The 21,572-nt window shown below is 43.5% G+C and overlaps 1 protein-coding gene across 1 annotated transcript in view; it reads right to left on the bottom strand.

Moving 5' to 3' along the window:
- Nucleotides 1–21,218, bottom strand: part of SAMM50 (SAMM50 sorting and assembly machinery component) — a 38,025-nt gene extending 16,807 nt beyond the window's left edge. The window contains exons 1-6 of the mRNA XM_026652258.1: nt 21,079–21,218; nt 16,827–16,937; nt 12,714–12,815; nt 10,766–10,853; nt 6,120–6,226; nt 3,317–3,447 (exon numbers count right to left, since the gene is read on the bottom strand). Of these exons, the coding sequence (XP_026508043.1) occupies nt 3,317–3,447; nt 6,120–6,226; nt 10,766–10,853; nt 12,714–12,815; nt 16,827–16,937; nt 21,079–21,099 (560 nt within the window). The 5' untranslated portion in view covers nt 21,100–21,218. The remainder of the gene's footprint in view (nt 1–3,316; nt 3,448–6,119; nt 6,227–10,765; nt 10,854–12,713; nt 12,816–16,826; nt 16,938–21,078) is intronic.
- Nucleotides 21,219–21,572: the final 354 nt, after the last annotated feature.

The raw sequence follows: 21,572 nt of genomic DNA, 5'->3' as shown, positions 1-21,572 counted from the left end.
GCAAACAGGAACGTTGAACGGGAGGCCCTGCAAGGAGTTCTGCGCCTCACTGAACAGCCCAGAGAGCAGGAGCCACGACGCCCTTCTCATGGACTCCGCAGAGGCCATGGACCTTGCAGCCGTATCCGCAGCATCCGATGCTGCCTGCAGGGTTGCCCTGACAGTCGCTGTACCCTCCTCCACCAGAGCTTTGAACTCCTTCTTGTCACGCTCCTGGAGGGAATCCTCCAATTTGGGTAGCGAGCCCCACAAATTGAACTCATACTGACCCAGGAGAGCCCAGTGGTTCGCCACCCTTAACTGGAAACTCAAGGACAATAAACCTCTTCCTCAAATAAGTCCAGCCTTCTTGAGTCTTTATTTTTCGGAGTAGGGGCTGGTTGGCCCTGCCTCTCCCTGTGGAGTGGGAGGGCCACCGTGCCCGGTACCGAGGCCTATAGGATGTTGAAGAGGGAGTCCAAGGGTTCCTCCACCTCCTCGGCCTGAAGGTTGAGGCTTGATGCCACCCTTTTCAATAGTTCCTGGTGGGCCTTAGAGTCCTCCTGCCGAACAGAGGGAGGGTGAGGATGCGGGCGCGGTACCCTGCGTACCCACTGGTACCGGAGGTCCCACCACTTGGTCGCCCTCTGGGCACGAAGACAAAGATGCACACCCCACCGACTCCTTTCTGGGAGGCTAGGAAAGGGAGGCCGACGGTCGTTCCGAGACTCCAGCTACCGAGCGAGCCCCCACTGGGGGCTGCGTCAGGGGCCACAGGGCCCATTGGTACCACGGTGCCGGCCAAGGAGCCCGGTGCCATTGAACCTGCTGTGGCACCGGCGGAGCAGGCTATTCAGCCTGACTAGCCTGTCCCATCAACTGACTACTACGAAGAGAGGTCGGGCTGTCGTACGACCTGCCACTGTCCCTTGACCGGGAGGAACGGTGGCGTTGGGAATGGTGCCAACCACGAGACCGTGATCCCGACATGGAGGAACGGTACCGCTGGTAGCAGCTGCTCTGCGATCAGCTCCGGCAGGCGGATCCGCGATGGCAAGGTGCCAGCGATCGACGCCCAGGACTGCGGGAGCGGTGCCGCGGTGGGTTCCTGGAGCAAAACGAAGAACGGGAACGGCATCGACGCCCGTATTGCGATGGGCTACAGTAGCCTCTCTGAGACGAGAACCTCCGGTGCCATGTGTCTCAGTCTCGACTGGGCCCGCTCCCTTCGCAAGGTCTACGGTCCCTCGAAGTGGAGCGGTGCCTGGAACCCCTGTCACTCGGAACCCAGCCAGACAACCTCGTGGGGGTCGATGGGGACCGGTGTGGACTACGCATAGGACGGTCGCTAAGCGGCGAATGGCGTCAGGAACATTCCCTCGACCACGAACAGTACCGACCAGGCGGCACCTGCGTAGATCTAAGCGGTGGCTTGCCTCTGGACCAGGGTGCCAACGGTGGCGGTACCCCTGGTACTGACAGAGACATAATGTCCCGGGCCGCTTGAAGGGCCTCTGGCGTGGAGGGCACCCGAACATCCAGGGAAGCCTGTGCCGAATAGGCCGGGCTACTCCGCTCAACCTGAGTTGGAAGCCTGGAGGCCGATGGGGACCGAGAACTGCCCAACGTGGGTCTAGTCTCTCCCCCAGTGCCTCGGTAGAGAAGACCTCTTCTTAGCATTCTTGGCATGCCCCACGGACAGGGAGTGGTGCCGACCGGTGGAAGGCACCGCAGGGTCGCCGCTCACCGACACCGCAATACCCGGTGCCGACTCAGAGCGGCGCACCAGAGTCGGGGTCAACGCTGATTCCGTCAGAATGGCTCGAAGCCGAATGTCCCTTTCTTTCTTGGCCCGAGGCTTGAAAGATCTGCAAATCTTGCAGCCATTGCTGAGATTGGATTCCCCCAGACAGCGTAAACAGTCCACATGTGGGTCACTCACTGGCATCGGCTGCCTGCAAGTGTCGCACAACTTAAAGCCCAGGGCACGGGGCATGCCCTGACCCAGGCTCACTAAACTAAACTAACACTAATCTAAACTACTTCAACTACAGGTACAGTGAAACCCCGCTATAACGTGATGATTGGGGTCCAAAAAATTTGACTGCGATAAATGCGGGGTCGCGGTATAGCGGGGTTACGAAAAGTTTACCATTTAAAGCCAGTCAGTTTCAAGCCGGTCAATTTCTCTTGGGCAGAGAGCAGGGGAGATGTGCAAGGGGCAGAGGAAGAGTGAAGAGCAGCTGGGGAGGAGAATGGCTCTTCCTGCCAAAAGGAGAAGCAGGGGTAAGGGGGAAGAGGCAGTGGGGAAGGCACGTTCCTTTTTTTTTTTTTTTTTTGTTTCTTCGGCGGGGCCCCGGCCGGGGTGTTTTTTGTTTTTGTTTTTGTTTTTTTGTTTTTTGCACGCTTGGGGCGGCAGGAGCCACCTTATGATCGCGCTATATCCGAATTCGCATTATCGCAGGGCGCATTATAGCGGGGTTTCCCTGTACTACTACTACGAACAAACAAGAGTTCAAGAGGAAAGCTGTAGACCAGCTGGAGCAGAGCAGTTCCGACGCACCTTCACTGGCGGCAAGAAGGAACTGAGGGTCGGGGGAGCACGCAACGCCCCTTATACCGGGCCTTCGAGGCACCACTCCAGGGGTCGGTAGGGGCGCTCCCCTATGAATACTGCTAGGGGAAAAACTTCCGGAACCGGTGCACGTGGCGAGCACACACACCTATTGTGGAATACACATGAGCAATCACTCGAAGAAGGTGGTCAATTTTCACTGCTCAATGTATCAGAGTAAGTAAGAGTGTGAATTGCATTCTATTAGTTTTCCATGCATGATAGTGAAAAATATACCCCTTGGAGATTTTACTAATGAAATCATATTTTGGATATATGTACTGGCAAACATTTCAAAACAAAACTGTAATGTTACCACCATTGTATTACTTATAAGTTAATTTGCCATGTCTCTCACAGCTAATCACATCACAAGCATGGGAAGCAAAAGATTAAGATGTGAAGCTGGTAATTAAGCATTAGCCATAAAGAACTCAGCTTCAGATCCCAAATGGACTTCACAGTGCTGGTGTTAAGAAAAACATCTTTACACATGGAAATTAAGACAATGGGCCCAATTCACCTTGGCATAAGCAAACACTACTTCATTAATTTCAAACAACTCATATCACTTTCACAAAGTGAACTTGGGCCATTGAAAAATAAAATGTGTGCACCCATTACGCCATTTTTTGTTATTTTTCAGAGAATAACCTCACTTTAAAATATTTCTGTCATTATGAAGAAATATTAGCGTATTCAGAAATGGTGTCTGTTTCCTACTTTCTTTCAAAGTTTCCAGGCTGTGGTTTGAAGAATGATAGGCCATATGAAGTTTCCTTTGTTCCATAGGAAAACTGGAAGGTCACCTTCTCAGCACGTCCAAAGAGATTAGGGAGTTTGAGCCCAAGAACCTAGGAGAAATGGAAAAAAAAAAAAAAACATTTGCTACTATTGATTTTGCTAGAATAATTAAAAAAAATTGGCAAACAATTATATGTTGTAGAAAAATGTATTTATAGTACTAATAATGTCCGGGATTAGACATGGAAGCATTTTAAAAAGCCAATTTATTCATCACTATTTATGCTCTTCATATTTTTTTTGCATTTCTCACAGCACTGACAATGAAAATTAATTACCTCAATTTTACTTTTGTTTATAGCCAGTATCACTCTCTGGTTCTTAGTACTGTAATAGATGCTTTTCATTTTTGACTGTTTAAAAATATTTGGTTCAAAATTCCAATAAAAACATCACTATATTATTTGCTTTTATAACATGTAAATTGCATGTCTAATTTGAGTTGATAATGTCCTTTGTTCTGTTTAAAAAGTCCATAAAGTTTACAGCCTATACAAACTGGCAATGTAGCAACATGAAAGATTTAAGGTATTTCTCATAATAAAATCATTTTAAAAGTTAAACTTTCATCACTAAAGCATTACACTAATGCCCTCCTCTGTCGCAAAGTTAGAGTACAATATTTTGCTACATTTCAAGTATTACAGTTAACTTCACCTGCCTCCTTGTATGCTAGCTGCATCCTTTTCATGATAGTGCCACTCCTTTGGCTGGGAAAATGAAGTAGGTCTTTCTCAGCCAGAGCTATCATCACTTATGTTTCACTGAGGTGTGCTTAGGAGGGTCTCCACCCCCCCCCCTTTTTTTTAGGAGTACAAAGCTGCTGAAAGGCATGATCTAGAGATCCACAGATGTACCAGATCCAGCTTGCCTTGGTCTCACAGCTGTTGGGAAAGTGTGAAGATGAGAGCCACCACACTTTAGGGATGCCAGGTGTTCAGTTTTCAACCAGAACGCATAGTCGAAAAGGGACACTGGCGGCTCCGGTCAGCATTGCAGGGCAAGGGTGTTCGGTTTTGTGCGATTAGAAAGTTGGCAACCCTACCAGACTTGCAGTTTATTTTTTGTGATTAAGATTACTAACTAGAGGATTTTCCAAGTAACTATAAAATACTAATATAAAATGATATCAGGACAAATTTCTAGTTCTATATATTTCAAACAAATTTAAGAGGAAAGAATCAACCTGAAATCTAGATAATTCTTAAGAAGACTTAAGAGTGATTTTAGTCCCACAGCCAATTTGTGTGTTTACAAGTAGAGCCCTGCGCGGATATAAATTTATATCCACGGATGCGGATATAAATTGGTATCCGCGGAACTGCAGGGCTCTCCTGGGAACTGCAGCGGTGAAAGGAGCAGAACGTGGGGCCGCCGCTCCCAAGAGCGAGTACCCTGGGCCAGCAGCTCCTCTGGTGCAGCTGTACCACCCCAGCCCCGCCCACTGTGACAGGCACCAGGCTCACTGGCAACTGTCCCTGGTTGCGCTCATGTGTTCAAGCAGCACACACGCCCCCAGACAGGAGACGCAGACAGCTGCGTGGAAGGGACGGGGGCATGACTGCCAGTGGTACAGCTGTGTCAGAAGAGCTGCCGGCACAACACGCTGGCTCCTGGGAGTGGCGGCCCCATGTTCTGTTCCTTTCACTGCTGCGGTTCTGCAGATACCGATTTATATCCGCGGATATCTGCATCTGTGGATATAAATTTGTATCCGCACAGGACTCTATTTACATGTCACATTTTCCTACTATTTAATATGTTCCTCTCCTCCACTGCTTTGTGTGAAATGCAAACAAACAGAAGGGAAGCAGACTATAAGAGGGAAAATGGAGACAAGATGAGAAATAGAGTTTTGTCAAATGCACTAGAACTGAAACAGATTTTTTCCCATCATTTCATTCAGCTATAACTGTGTGACTTATAACACCAGTAGGTAAATCGTTTTCAGACAAGATTATAATTTAAGTTGATATGTATCTTTAAACATACTTAATAAAAGGTGAATGTAATGCAAATATGTTCTATAATATTTGAGGCCCTGAAAAGTCCTATAGATTTCAGCCCAGAACAGTCGGGATTGGTCTTCAAAACTATAGGAATGAAATAAATGTGATTTGGTGGTTAAACACCTCATACTACTTCAAGAAAAGCCTAGTATGAACTGATCTGCCAGAGAACACGTTACTCATATGCTTTTCAACATTAAGCACATAAAACATCTCAAACAACATTTAACACATTTGTGAATTTTATATTTACATTATATATTTGTGACTCATTTGTAAATTATAAAAAACAAATTATTGGGCTAGGGACACTGTGTATTAGGCCCTAATTCAAAACACAGCACCTTAAGCACATGTTTAAGTGTTTTCCTGGATTAGGGCCTTAGCATCCTAGATGGACTTCTGAAAATCTAGCTACAGGCATAAATTACAAGTGAAAGTGAGTTATGATCTCAGCCTAGTACCCATTTGGGCACAACAAAAATACGCTCATTAGAGGAAAACCTGTCAGATGTGCCAAATACAATCATAGAATGAAAACAATGGGGATATCTGTAGGTCAGGATGAAGGTCTTTTGGCAAACCTATATTGTGGAAGTAAGTTTGTGAGGATCAGGTCTTCACATGAGCATGAAATTCATTCTCAGATTAAAAAAATTAAATAAATTACACCACAACAAATGAAATTTGCAACACTTAAAAACCAGCCATACCATACTTCCTTCATTATTGCCAACCATAGTGTTATAGCTTCCAGTTAGTCTTCTCAGTTCTGTTACTTCAAATGTTACATCTAAACCATTTGGAAGGGCATCATCTCCTAAATAAACACATACATTTATTAGTGAACACTGTACATTTAATACATTTCTTAAAAGTAATCAGTTCAATATTGCTTTATATCTGTATAAAAGGCAACTTAACTTTTGTAAAACATTCTTTTATAAATCAAAAATTGGTTGGCTCAAATCTTCATGAATGGCTAAATTATACAGAAAAATAATCTCACAAAATTAGAAGTCCTAATTAGAATCTGAGTATTTGCATATAGGAGTTTGATTCTGTCATACATTTGGCTTCTTCAGCATCAGTCGTTTAGTTATGAACTAGTTTAACATATGTTTGGTAACCTACCCTATGAAAATATAGATTTACACAGATTTTATTTTAGAAGGAGGTACCACTATCAAATAGTCACTGGAAACATAGTGTTCCCAATCTCCATAGGAAAGTACTATGCAATGGAAGCATTTTTTTCCTCTCTTAAAAAATAAAAATAATTTCTGGCCCAATTGTCTTAACTCAACTGCTCTAAAATGTGATGGTAGAGGGCATCTGCCTTTGCTCTAAGCAGTACGCTTTTATGGAACACAAACCTTTCATTTTCAGTAACAGAATATTTCCCAAATTAAAACAGTCTCTTGATAACAGTAGGCCATTTCAACAGAAGCACTATTCTGATAAGAGGAGGAAATTCAGAGTCTTCCTACCAACACATATTGCAGCAAAAGCATGAAATGTACAATTGCATTAAAATTCTCAGATAATTCATTATTTTTATTTCTACCATATCACTAAATGTACACTTTAAAAAAAAAAAAAAAAAAGGACAAATAACTGAGATTTTTCATACTTCTGAGAGATGCTAATACTGACTGACTACCAGGAAATGAATTCCTCTATTTAGTCACAGAACAGGTATAGCACACAAGTTTCTCCACTCTGCCTTGACTATAGGTCTCAGTCCTGACCTGTAGAGGATAGCACTAAGAGTGAAAGGGTAGTTCATTCTGTATGCCTATTTAATCTTTTAAAACTACAAGATTTGTTTTGATTTAAAAGTAGTGTGAACTAGTAGTTAGAGTCAAGGATGGGAGTCAGAAGGCCAGACTGTCACAGACTTGCTGCGGAAACTACTTGATTTCTATGTGCCTCAGTTTCCTTCTCAGTTAAGTAAAATACCAACCTTTATAAAGCATTTTGAGATCCTGGGATGAGAAGTGGTAAGCATGTATATGACGGGGCACATGCCCCACACTGACAAATTATGGATTAATAGGGAATCTGAGAGCCCAATTAGCCCATTCTCGGGCACCTGGGGGGCCACAAGTAATTAAGGATTAGACCCAATTAGGGAGAACCAAGCTGAGCAACACCTATAAAGGAAGGACTGCAGAGCCAATAGAAGAGGACTGAGACAGCAGAGCTGCAGTAGGGGGCTGATACCCCAGGACTGACCCTGAAGGGAGAGGGCAGCAGGGGTGATAGGGTTCCAGGCACCTGGCAGACAAGCTAAGTGACACCCTGAGAAAATGCCTTAAATAGAGACTTGTAAAAGCTACACAGTCAGATGAAACTTCAAGGAGAGAGGACTAGAGGGTGCAGCTCCATAGCAGACACCTGCATGCAGGCAAAGGTAGGAAACAGCTCAGGAGATCAGGGAAGAATCATAAGAAACAGACCCTCACTTCTTATTACAAGGGCCCTGGGCTGGAACCAGAGAAGGTGAGCCTGGCATCTCCTATTACAACTTTGCAAGAGGGATGGTGTAAGTCTCTGGAAAGGGACAAGGACTTCAGGCCTGCTATGTGGCCATTAGGATTTTGGGTTTTCATTTGGACTTATTTTCTTTTGGTTATCCTGGAAGGGGACTGTACTGAAAGGTGACCTGGTTGGAGAGCTTGGACATGATGCTGACCGCAAGAGAACTAAAATGGTGATCAACTGTGGTTGCTAGAAGCGAGGGACCCTTTCAACATCCCAAACTAATTTCAGGGGTTGCTACTGATTGAGGGCAACCACTTACAATGTGAAAAAAACTATTATATGGACACTTGTCCATTAACACCATCACAACCATACCATTTCACTTACGCCACCCAGCTATCTGACTGTATGAATCTAGTTATTAGAGCAATAACTAATAGCTCATTAGATGGTTATAATCCTAACCTTTCACCTCCAGTCCTACACTTTCATCCTACAATCTATCTAGTTTGGGCCAGAAGTTAGTTTAGTGACAATACTACTTCTTATATTGCATTTTCAAAATATATAGAAATACTCAGTATTCTTAAACAACTTTATTTTACCTTTAGTTCTTTCATATGGGATGAGAACACCCTGCATTAAAACACAAACTCTTCAACTAAAGGTTGAAAACTGAAGTCTAGCTTTAAAAGATTATACAAAGACACAATTGTGTCATTGGATTTATCCTATTTGCTGTTAGTGTTGGGTGGGCAAATAGCTATAGCTTTCCTGAAGTTTCAGGCATATAACAATTTTGAAGGGGTAACAGAGGGAAGTTTCAAAGTTAACACCCCCTTTGTGATTGATGGTGGTAGTTCACACGTCTCTAGGATGAATACTAGACCCTGACTCTATAACTATGGCCCTACCAAATTCACAGTCCATTTTGGTCAATTTCACAGTCATAGGATTTTAAAAAATCGTAAATTTCATGATTTCAGATATTTAAATCTCAAGTTTCACAGTGTTGTAACTGTATGGGTCCTGATCCAAAAAGGAGTTTGGGGGGAGGAGGTGGGGCGGGGTGTCTCAAGTTTATTGTAGGGGGTGTTGCAATACTACTATCCTTATTTCTGCGCTGCTGCTGGTGGCAGCGTTGCTGTCGGAGCTGGGCAGCCAGAGAGCAGCAGCTGCTCGCTGGGAGACCAGATTTCACGGTCCGTGACACGTTTTTAATAAATTTGGTAGAGCCCTATCTATAACCATGTACTTGCAAAACTCTTTTTGTAGAACTAGTGTGTATCCCATGCAGGTAGGCTATGTACACCCCATCTGTGCACCAAGGCTCTTAGCACCATGTGAGCTCCCAGCATGCTGCTATGTAACAGATTTGGAAATGTGGATCCAGATAGAAATGGATTCATTTAGCACATTACATGTGTGTGGCAGTGCAAGCTACTGCTTAAGTGTAACTTGGAGACAAATGTAGAAGAGAAAGATTCCTTCCTACCATAGAGGCAAGGATTCTGGCCTTCGGCAGTTCACATCTCTCTCATGTAAAGCTGTCTGCAATCTAAGGTAGGCACCTCTGCATCTGTCATATTTGGTAAGTTGTCTTAGTTTACCCTAAGGCTTGGAAACTTTAAAAATAAACCTAACTACTACAACATCGGATGGTAAGTAGGAGGCTCACCCATGGAAAGCTGTCTCCTCCCCAATGGCAAGTGTTTTTGTCAAACTGTTTCATAGTTTGAAACTGGATAAAACAATAGTGTCCTTCAAATTAGAAAAGTCATTAGCATACAGACTTTCAAGGAGCTAGATGGTGTATACAAATACAAAAAAGGCTAAATTATGGATTTATGATACCTTATCAGAACTATGAATGAAAGTTAGCTTTGAAAGAGGAAAGTAAAACATTGATTTCAAAGAGATGAACTTGTATGTACAGTTCTGTAGATCAGATACAAGCTATAAAACAGAAGATGTTGACACATGGTAATTTAAAGATCTTTTTTTTCCCATGGTCATGTTAACAAATTTGATCAATTCAAAATAAAAGTTGATATTAAAATGACATAATACAACTCTTTACTGGACATTTTGAAGTGATGTTAAGGAGAGTAACTGAAAACAATGCAAAACTGATACTGTATCAGACAAGTCAGTCAGACAGCATGCATATTTACAAAAAAAAAATCTATGGTAAAAAAAAATGTTACAGTTGCAAAATCAAGCACTCGACAGTTAAGAAATTGCCTGTGCAATCTTAATTCAGCCCCCCCTTCTGCATATGAATTATGATACTGCCTTTAATTACATGATCACATACTATATTTTCCAGAGAACCCCTGCCTTCTTCAATGAAAAAGTAGTTGCTCATTATTTCTTATTAGCACTCTCGTTCAATGTGTGGACACAAACACACCAAAACCTGCACTAAATACAAAATTATTAATTTTCTCATAGGCATTTCTAATGGGGTTCACTATATCAGAATACTTCAAGCATGAATATATGCATCTTCACAATCTGTCCATGACATTAAGTGGTACTAATATCTTCATTATCTGGAGAACTGCGGTACAGAGATAAAGGACAAAACTGTCAAGTGTTCACTAATTTTGGATGCCCTACTTGAGAAATCTAGGGCCTGATTTTTCAGAGTACAGCCCTTTATATGTTCAAATCACTGTTCCACCCATTTCAGCTGCAGTTGTGAACGCTAAACACTTTGGCAAATCTGGCCCCAGGTGTTTCACAATAGGCAGTCAGAAAATGAGGAACACATAATTAATGACCACCTGTGAAGATCCTGGTTTAAGTGATTTGCCTGGCATTTTACAGGAACTCTGGGCCACAAGGAGGAATAGAATCCAATTCTTACCTTGACATGTATCAATCAGAACTTCCACCTGCCTAAAAATTCCTAGACGGAGCAACTTTTCACGAGCTTCATGTGATTTTCTCATTACCTATAGAATGAGAGAAGAAATTTGGATTGCACCTTACTAAGGAATCACTGGTACAATGGCTAAATAACACAAGGAGATTCACACGTCATTCATAGATTTTGAAGGGCTTCTATATACATTACAACATAAATCGATTCAGAATCTACTTCAATACCCAGATGCAAGAAGATAAGTTAAACAGAGCATCCACCTCAATTTGCCAGTTTTGTTAACTTGCAGCTTTATAATACTGAAACATCCTTGCATATCAATTTTCTTTAAAAAAATTTTAAAAAAGGAAAAAACCCTTCTGAACCATATCAGAGTTGACAAACTAAGATCTTAATGTCTCATTTGGATTCCTTATGTTTATCAACTGACTATACATTAACAAACTCAAAAGTGTAGATAAAAATCTTTCATGTGTTAATTATTGAATTGAGTACTTACAGAAGGAGCTAGATATAAAGAACAAATGAGGGCTTTTCTACAAAAGGAAACTGATCAGCAGGACCGTTACATACAATGTTGTAGCAGTGTCGGTCCCAGGATATTAGAGACACCAGGTGGGTGATGTAATATCTTTTATTGGACTAATTCTCTTGGTGACTGAGACAAGCTTTCGAGCTTACAGGACCTGAAGAAAAGCTGTGTACACTCGAAAGCTTGCCTCTTTCACCAACAGAAGCTGGTGCAAAAAAAAGGAATTACCTCAGCAGAACTCTAGCAATATAAAGGTGTGCAGCAGCAATGACAGCTTCCCCACATTGTCCTGCCAACCTTATTCTAGACAGACGTCTACTCAAGAGTGAGAGAATATCCATATGGATTCAGACTTCAATCCCAGCTGACAATGCCACCAAAGTGCTAACTCTGATAGCTGATGTCTTTTCTTTTTAAAGAACTGAATACAACTACATAACATAAGTACATAATAAAGTGTGATTCCACTCTGAAAAGGGACTGAAAAAACATCATGGTATTCTGTGTATGGCAGGGGTGGGCAAACTATGGCCCGCAGGCCAAATCCGGCCCGCCAGCAGTTTTAAGCTGGCCCTCGAGGTTCCACTGGGGAGCAGGCTCTGGGGTTTGCCCCACTCCAGCTGGGGAGCAGGGTTGTGGGCGGCTCCACGCGGCTCCTGGAAGCAGCGGCATGGCCCCCTCCGGCTCCTATGTGCTCCAATGGCCCCCTCCAGTGCTCCAACAGAGAAGGGACATGGCCACTGCTTCCAGGAGCCACCTGAGGTAGCCTGCACCCCTGAGCCTCTCCCCACGCCCCAAACCCCCGCCCCAGCCCTGATCCCCCTCCTGCCCTCCAAACCCCTCAGTCCCAGCCCAGAGCACCCTCCAATACCCCAAACTCCACATCCCCAGAGCCCTCCCCCCGCACCTCACCCCCCTGCTCCAGCCCAGAGCCCCCTCCTGCACCCTGAACTCCTCATTTCTGGTCCCACCCTAGAGCCCACACCCCCTCCTGCACCCCAACCCCAATTTTGTGAGCATTCATGGCCCATCACACAATTTCTATTCCCAGATGTAGCCCTTGGGCCAAAAAGTTTGCGCACCCCTTGTATCATCTCAATTTATAAGAAAACAAAATAATTTTTCAATCAGTTCTGCACACTTAACCTGATCTGAAAGTCATACTGGGTTTTTCTTTCTTGGGAATCATCAGTGGTAGCAAAGACATTGCAGACTAGTAGCACAAGTGACAAGAAGCTGGGCTGATGGGATACTCCTAACTATCGCCTATTTTTTTTTTTTTTTTAAACTACTTTTGGCTTGTAGGTTTACTCATCTAATTAGTACCTGTAAGTGCTTGGTAAATTTTTCAAGTCTGGAGTGTTTTGCAGAGCAGATGCTACTCACTACAATACTTACATCAATGAGGTTTTTAGCCTTGAAAAGGTCACCAATTTCGTACATGATAATGTCATCTTTAGTCCTTCCAAGTCCATCAAAGTGTACATGTTGGACCACCACCTAAACATAAGATGACTATTAACAACACAAAATTAAAACCACCTAGACACAAATAATACTGTAGTCTGACTGAAGGTACAAGAATATAGGATTCACTTGTGAATTAGTATAAATTTATTATATCAGGGAGCAATACAATCATCAATCCTGGATTGTAGTTAATTATTTCCATTAACAAGAATTATGTTGAAAAACAGGTTTCCTAACTCGAAATCAAGAACTAATTACAGGAAAAGACACTAAGAGTCCATAGCTACTAGGATTTTAGTCACAGATCTTTATGAACAAGTCAGTCATTGGCTAAAACTATATGATCTTGAACACAAGACCTAAACATATAGTTCTCTGTGTATTTCCTTCACCATTTACACATAAGCAGAGTTTAACTATACAGTCAAAAATAAGTCTCAAATACTTGAGTAAACATTAAACATTCCATTACCATCTGAACATTATAAACTAAAACACATAGCAAGGTCTACAATACTACAAAATACTAAATGATTTTTTTTTTTAACTCAAATTCTTGTTTGTCTATATAGCAAAGTACTGTAGCTAGTTTATCTAATGCACTATATTGATTAAATCTGCCTTATTTTCTCCAACCTTTTCAGTACACATAACTTTGGGACTTATTACTCACCGCCAAAAAAACCAAAACAAAAAAAAACCCAACCCCAAAAACAAAAACAACCTCCCAAATGATTAGATGCTCCTTTTTCTAATAAAATAGAAGATAGTTGCAACCTACCATCACTAGCAACGCGACAATAATAAATTGGTGTGCACATGTAATGGAATTAAAACTTTTTTTTATTAAGGAAAGAGATTTCATTACCAAGCTTCCAGTGGGAGTGACTATGAACAAAGTCAAGAAAAGGAAACATTTTTAAAAATGAGAGCATTATGAGATGTCTCTTCTTTGCTGTATTGTTAAACATATTAAATGTATTTAACAACATCTTTTGTAGGAAAAACGGGGCTGATAAAAAATGATTATCTTTTTATTTTAATTGGATTTTATTTAAATTGAACAGGTTTTTTTAAATAAACCTATTTAAAATTAAGTATGAAACTGACAAGCTATGTTAAGGCTAGCCTTGGCAGAATTCGATTTTTTTAAAATAATTTCAGTGGATAGTATCTTGTTTATTTTTAAGTTTTTTAAATATTTTTGTCAATTTAAATGCTTATGGTTGCAGGAAATTATGGAGGGCAAGACAATTATTTAATGACAGTAGATGCGGAGATTCTAAAAAGTTAAAGTTTTCTAACTGTTCAAACACAAATTGTCAACATCACATCGATATATACAAAGTAAATATCCTTAAATCAAACTCTATTAAGTTCCCAAGCAACATTTTTCTTACTATGCCTATCTGCACATTTATCATCACTGATGGAAATATTTCTTGTTGGTGTGTGTGTGTATGGTGAAATCGATGTTCACCAACATTTACCAATAAAAATCTAACACCTCCAAACCTTGTTAACGCCTTAAAATAAACAGTAGATTTGCTTGTTAAATTTTAAAGAAAGTCAGACACTGAACTGCTGGATGTCACTGGCTAAGTACCTGGAACCAGAGTTTATTGATGTGCTGAATCAACTTTTGACCACAGTAGCCTCTACTGCATGTGGAGAGAATATTTTTTTCATTTCAGTTTATTCAACTAGTTCAGTTGAACAACTAGTTCATTCAAAGATAAGAAACCAACTGGGAGCTGAAAAAGAAGGAAAGCTGGTTTTCCTCATCCAATCTATGAATAAAGCTAGGTGTGAGAGGATGAAATCTACTAGTTCCAAAATCTTGAAGAACATGGTTGCCAGAAACAATTAGTTCAATTCACTAACTACAGATAATTAAGGCTATGATTTAGTCACAGAGATCACGGAAGTCACGGATTCCATGACTTCAGCCTGCAGGGGTCAGGAGCTGCAGGGTCCCCTGCTGCCCGCAGCGGGAGGGAACTGCAGGGTACCCCTGCTGCCTCTGGAGGCCCCCGGAGTTCCAAGGAACCCCTGAGTTCCTGGCTGAGGCAGCAGCCCTGAAGATGCAGACAGCGGGGGAACCACCAAGCTCCGGGCCACAGCGGGGGAACCCCCACAGGCAGCAGGGGAACCTGGAGCGGCAGACAGCGGGGGCACCCCGCAGCTCCTGGCCCCCGCGGGGGAATCCCTGAGCTCCAGGGGCACCCCGTAGCTCCTGGCCCCTGTGGGCAGACCCCGAGAGCTTCAGGTGGCAAGGGTACCCTGCAGCCCCCCGCTGCTTCCAGCCATGGGCGGTGGGGGACCCTGGGGCTCCGACACCCAACCCACAGTGAGGGCCCCCAGAGCTGCTGCACAGCTGCCTTGCTGTAGGCGGTGTGGGGACCTGCAGATCCCCATTTTGTCACAGATATTTTTAGTAAAAGTCACGGACAGGTCATGGCTTCTGTGAATTTTTCTTTATTGCCTGTGACCTGTCCGTGACTTTTACTGGAAATATCCATGACAAAATCTTAGCCTTACAATAATATTTTGTTTAATATATGAGTTTTAAATGTAAAATATGTTTTGCTAAACTTTGATACATTTCTTATGTAACAAGCACTTTTATTTAAAAAAAAAATCTGTTTGTGCATTTAATTGAATTTCCATCTAAATAGAGCTTGACAAAAATCACAAGTGAAAAATTAACCATCTAGTAAATAAGAAATGCATAATTCAACATTTTAACATAATACAATATAAAAGTTAAGAATCTGAATAAATGTAAGTTAAGTTATATAATTGTTTAAATAAATGTGTACAGACAGTGCAGCCTCCTGGTTAGCAAAAAGCAGCACCAAATTCAGTATGAAAGCTATATTTAGTTGCAATTCAGCATGTTTTAATAGTTATCAACCAATAAGAATCAACTTTTTATTAGGAAAAGAACTAAAAAGTACAAATGCAAAACATGATTAAAATCTATTATTTAAATCACTTTAATCACTGTTTGCCTATTTAAATCACTGATTTAAATCACCATATATACTTGTTCATAAGCCGAATTTTTTTTTTTTATTAAAAACGGGAAGCACCAGAGAAGGGGGTCGGCTTATGAGCGCGTATAGAGAGGGAGAGGTGGGACACAGCCCCTCCCCCCCAACAGAGGGAGCAAGGAGAGGCAGCACAGCCAGCAGAGACAGAAGGGAAGAGGCGGGGCCAAAGTCTCTCAGCTTCTGGCCACGCTGCTCTCCCCGCAGCCTCCGAAGCAGCTGCAGCTCCGGGGCTGGCAGGCTGCAGCTGTGCCAATCGGCCCCATCCCCCAGAGCAGGCTGTGGCCACGCCAGCCGGCCCGCCGGCGTACACTGCGGCCATGACACCCGGCCCAGCCCGCTGGAACATGCTGAGGCCACGCCGACTGGTCTGTCCTGCCGGAGTAGGCTGCGGCTGCACCGCCCAGCCTGCCGGAGCAGCTCCAGCCAGGACAGAGACATCCTCCCCTGGCCCTCCCCAGATAAGGTGGGAAGGGATAGGATGGGGAGAGTGTGGGGGACCTGGGCTAGGGGTGGGGTCATGTGGAGGGTGGTCACTCCCCTGACCCCCAGCTTCTCCCCCCCCAAAAAACATTTCCCCACCAGTTGCTGTCCCGGCCCATCAGGGTAAGCAGTTGGCACACTTTGTTTACTTAGGTTTACCTCTGTGCCTGCAGATGCTTAAGGTAAACAAACCATCTCGGCCCACCATGATAGCCCGGGGGGCCAAAGTTTGCTGACCCCTGAATTATAGGGTCGGCTTATGAATGGGTCATAAAAAATTTCCATTTTTACTTATCCATCTTGGGGCGGTGAGGGGGTGGTCAGCTTATAAATGAACCAGCTTATGATCAAGTATATATGGTAATAACAAAGGAAGCCAGACATTACTGGATTCATTCTCTTCTTTTATATCTCAAATACTGGTTTGGGATATTCCCTACAAATAAAAGATTTAAATAAAAACAAAAACAAAAATCACATTCACACCCATTGATTAGGAACTCACATCTTTGTTTTCAAGGACTTCCTGCTTGGCTTCAGGTTCAACTTCAACTAGTTCAGGTTCATCTCCTAAAGCACCAAAGTCAGACCCACTCACTGGAAGAGGCTCCAGACTCTGAATAAAATACATAGAAAATACAGATTATTTTGTGTATTTAAGAAATTAAACATTTTGTACCACATCTAAGAGTTTTTTCTTGTGAGGAAAATTCTCAACATTCTGCCCATCACATTATAAGGAATGACAATACACCTCTACCTCGATATAACGCTGTCCTCGGGAGCCAAAATATCTTACCACATTATAGGTGAAACCGCGTTATATCGATCTTGCTTTGATCCGCTGGACTGCGCAGCCCTGCCCCCCCCAGAGCACTGCTTTACCGTGTTATATCAGAATTCGTGTTATATTGGGTCGCATTATATCGGGATAGAGGTGTACCATAAATAGAAGAGAGAAAATACTGGGCATCACATTTATGTATTTGTACAGTATATATTTGCTGAAAGTTTTACTATAGATTGAATAATTTCCATGTTGAGAGTGTTTTCTTTAGTAAGATACGATATACAGTAAGTTATGTCTGCTTAGAAAGTACAGTATGTTTCTTTATCTCTATACGGTTTTGCAGGAGAACAAGTTCCTTTCCTTTGTAAAATTTCAAATATTTAACTTTTCTGATATTATTTACCAGCCCTTCAAAAATACTTGTATAATTCAATTTTTAATAGGCATCTACACTTCAGTCAGTTGTCTTATTTTTAAGGCATACTTTCACAATGTGAAGTGATAAGCAAAATTAAAGATATCAGAACATTTGGTTTAGGTGCCAAATGTCCAGAGAAACACAGGTTTTTCAGCATGTTACTTTGTTGTGTGGCTTAAATCTTTTTAGATTTGCGAACACAAGGTTTTCTTCCTATCACCAGTCCTCCAAACATCATTCTAAGAACATGACTCATCAATGTTGGAGTCTGCTTTTGAGATGAAAAGGTAAGTCAGTTCATTCAGTTTTCCAACTAAAAATGGGTTTGTTTGCTATAGCTTACAGAATTATGAAATAAGAACAATAAAAACTTCACAAAGTCATGGAGTATCCTCTTACACTACTGCTGCTATCAGACTTCAGCAACAATCTCTACGGCAAAGTCACCAGTAGAGTATACACTGCATCGCTTCAGGGAGAAGCTATTCTTTTGCAACATAGGAAATGGCATACTGCACCAGACCCAAGGTCCAACTAGTTCAGTATCCTGTCTCTAACAACAACCAGTACCAATTGAGTCAGAGGGAGGTTTCAGAAGACTGCAGTAGGGAGATGTGGGATAATCTGCCCCCCACCTTAGGTCTTATTCTGATCTCTACCAGAGATTTGCTTAAACCCTGAAGTATGAGGCTTAATACAACCTTCAAAAATTGTATAATTAATTATGACAACTCTGGATATTCTTGATATCCATATAAATGTCCAATCATTTTTAGAATCTTACTAAGTTCTTGGTCTCAGTAACTTCCTGTAACAATAAATTCCACTGTCTAATTACATATTGTGTGAAAAGACATGCCTTTATCAATTTAAAATTTACCATCTTTTCATTTCACTGATTATTACGTTGGGGTTCTGGAACCAGAACGAAAAATACAAGCTAAGGCAACATATGCTGAAATTATACTATTCTATGACTTATGCAATATGTAAGCCGACGACTCTGTTTTTGTGCATATTAGGCAACTTGAATCTAGGTATGGTACGTTAACTCCGAGTTTCTTGACTTAGAATCATAGAACTGAAGGGGGCCTCGAGAGGTCATTGCACTCATGGCAAGACTAAGTATTATCTAGACCACCCCTGACAGGTGTTTGTCCAACCTGTTCTTAAAAATCTCCAAGGACAGAGATTCCACAACCTCCTAGGCAATTTATTCCAGTGCTTAACCACCCTGACAGTTAGGATGTTTTTCCTAATGTTAAACCTATGTGGAAGTAGAGAAAGAACTGACAGGGATTTGAAGGGGATTTTCTCCGACACCTAAACCTCTCTTGCTGCAATTTAAGCCCACTGCCTCTTGTCCAAACCTCAGAGGTTAAGAAGAACCATTTTTCTCCCTCCTCCTTGTAACAACCTTTTATGTACTTGAAAACTTATGTCCCCTCTCAGTCTTCTCTTTTCCAGACTAAACAAACCCCATTTTTTCAATCTTCCCTCATAGGTCATGTTTTCTAGACCTTTAATCATTTTTGTTACTCTTCTCTGGACGTTCTCCAATTTGTCCACATCTTTCCTGAAATGTGGCGCCCAGAACAAGACACAATACTCCAGTTGAGGCCTAATCAGTGCGGAGTAGAGCGGAAGAATTACTTCTCATGTCTTGCTTACAACACTCCTGCTAATAGATCCCAAAATAATGTTCACTTTTTTTTGTAACGGTGTCATACTGGTGACTCATATTTAGCTTATGTTCCACTATGACCCCCAGATTCCTTTCTGTAGTACTACTTCCTAGATAGTCATTTCCCATTTTGTAGGTGTGCAATTGATTGTTCCTTCCTAAATGGAGTACACCGCTACCTTGATATAATGTGACCTGATATAACATGAATTTGGATATAACGCGGTAAAGCAGTGCTCCGGGGGGGGGGGCAAGGCTGCGCACTCCGGTGGATCAAAGCAAGTTCAATATAACGCCATTTCACCTATAACGCGGTAAGATTTTTTGGCTCCCGAGGACAATGTTATATCGAGGTAGAGGTGTACTTTGCATTAGTCCTCACTGAATTTCATCCTATTTACTTCAGACCATTTCTCCAGTTTGTCCAGATCATTTTGAATTTTAATCCTATTCTCCAAAGCACCTGCAACCCCTCCCAGCTTGGTATCGTCTGCAAACTTTACAAGTGTACTCTCTATGCCATTATCTAAAACATTATCTAAAACTTCCAAATGTTATTCAGAAAAGCCAAATATTTTAATGACTTTTATAGTTTTGGGGACACCAGTGCAAATATATGAAAGACTGCCGTGGGGGGGGGAGGGAGAAGAGAGGGGGAACCACTTTGCATAAAAGCTGCAGCCCCCATCCCCATTCTTCTATGATCTCGGTCCTTTAGATTTATTATTATATGTCACCACTTCCCAGTTTCAGATTACAGAAAGACAGGTGGTCCTTTGAAAACAGCCAAAAGGTGTGCAACAGCAGACCCTAATCACAGGCACTTCAGAGAAGGAAGAAAGGACCTGGACAGAGAGTTAAACCCTTCCTGAGGAAATCAGTGTGGAGAGCAAAGCCAAACCCTGGGCGGGGGCGCCTATTCACCATATCAGTCCCTCCCTCCTCCTGGCACAGCCAAATGTCAGCAGTTCTGCAAAAGGGCCTCCCTCCTGGTGCATCTGACACCCCCCGCCCCACATCCCCAGGGGCTTGCATCCCAGCTGCAGACCCACACGGGGCATATGTGAAATATTTCAGGTTAACTCCCCTGCCACGCAGTTTGCCTCCCACCGGCAGCAGCATCGCCTACGCTGACAAGGCCAACACCTAAGGCGGCAAATTTATAATAGCAGCATTTTTGTAATTGCAGCATCAGTAACGCTGCAATTCTACCAATCATCATGCGTATTGAAACCACTAATAACGGTGCGATGCCATTTTGTAAATATACTCGCGAGAATCCTAAACTGCACCGGACCCCCACTTAAACATGGGCTTTTAGATCCACGCTATAAGCAAAATTGCGCTATACGGACACGCGTTCCAGTGAGGGTCCACTGTACTTGTAATTTTATTTATAATAAAACTTGTAAATGTTCAATTATTTTAATGATATTTAGATTCATTTTAGTTCAAACGAATTTGTAAAAAAACTAAAACACGTTCATATGGGGCCTGGGGCGGCAAAGTCATTAATCCGCCACTGCCCACCGGGCAGTGACTCCACGCCGGGCAGGGGCCCCTGCTGCCGCAGCCGGTCACTGACACGCGGGGAACGGAGAACCCCGCCGCCCCAGGCCCACGCTCACAGGGAGCCGCCCCAGGCCCGTTGTTAGAGGCGGGGCGGGGCAGCCTCCGCTCGGGATAAAGCCGCAGCCCGCGGGGAAGCGGTTGGGAGGCCCCCGGGGACCAAGGCTCCCCCCGCTGCTCCCGCGCTCAGAGGCCCCCGGCCAGGCCCGGCCCCGCTCCCGAAGGTCGCGCCAGCGGGCGCGGCTCCTCCTCTGCCCCGGGGCCCCGCGCGCCAGCGGGGCCGGCAGGGACCTCACCCGCGCGTGCACCGTCCCCATGGCCGCGCCGCCGCCGAGCGGGGAGAGCAGCGATCCCACAGCGAGGGCAGCGCGCGGCGGTCAGCACCGGGCCCACAGCAAAAACCGCGGCACGGAGGCGTCCATGACACCCCGGAGCCCCGCCCCCACCGGCTCTTATTGGCCAGCAGAGCTGAAAGGGGCGGAGCAGGCAGTGAAGTTCCCGGATGGGGTGGGAGCTAGGAAGCCCCGCCCCCACGAAGGGAGGGGGAGGAGGCAAGCGAGAGGGGAGGATCAGGATGGTCCAAGTGGGAGGCGCGGGTGGAGGGCTGTTCCCCCGCTTCCCAAAAGCCGCAGCTGCGGCAGGAGGCTAAGTTACTGTGGAAGGTGGTGGCCTGGGCTTGACAGTATTTAAAACTGGTCAATTAAAACATGGCGCACCACCAGCAAGGCTGCAGCGTGCAGAAAAGTTGAGGTGGCGGATAGAGCATTTCAAACGAGGGAGGCAGAAAATA

This window comes from Terrapene carolina, unplaced genomic scaffold (assembly GCF_002925995.2).
Source record: "Terrapene carolina triunguis isolate 2854851 unplaced genomic scaffold, T_m_triunguis-2.0 Scaffold112, whole genome shotgun sequence".
In the NCBI taxonomy this organism is placed as follows: Eukaryota; Metazoa; Chordata; order Testudines; family Emydidae; genus Terrapene; species Terrapene triunguis.
The sequence above is the reverse complement of the archived record's forward strand: the minus strand, read 5'-3'. Positions and strand labels throughout refer to the sequence as shown.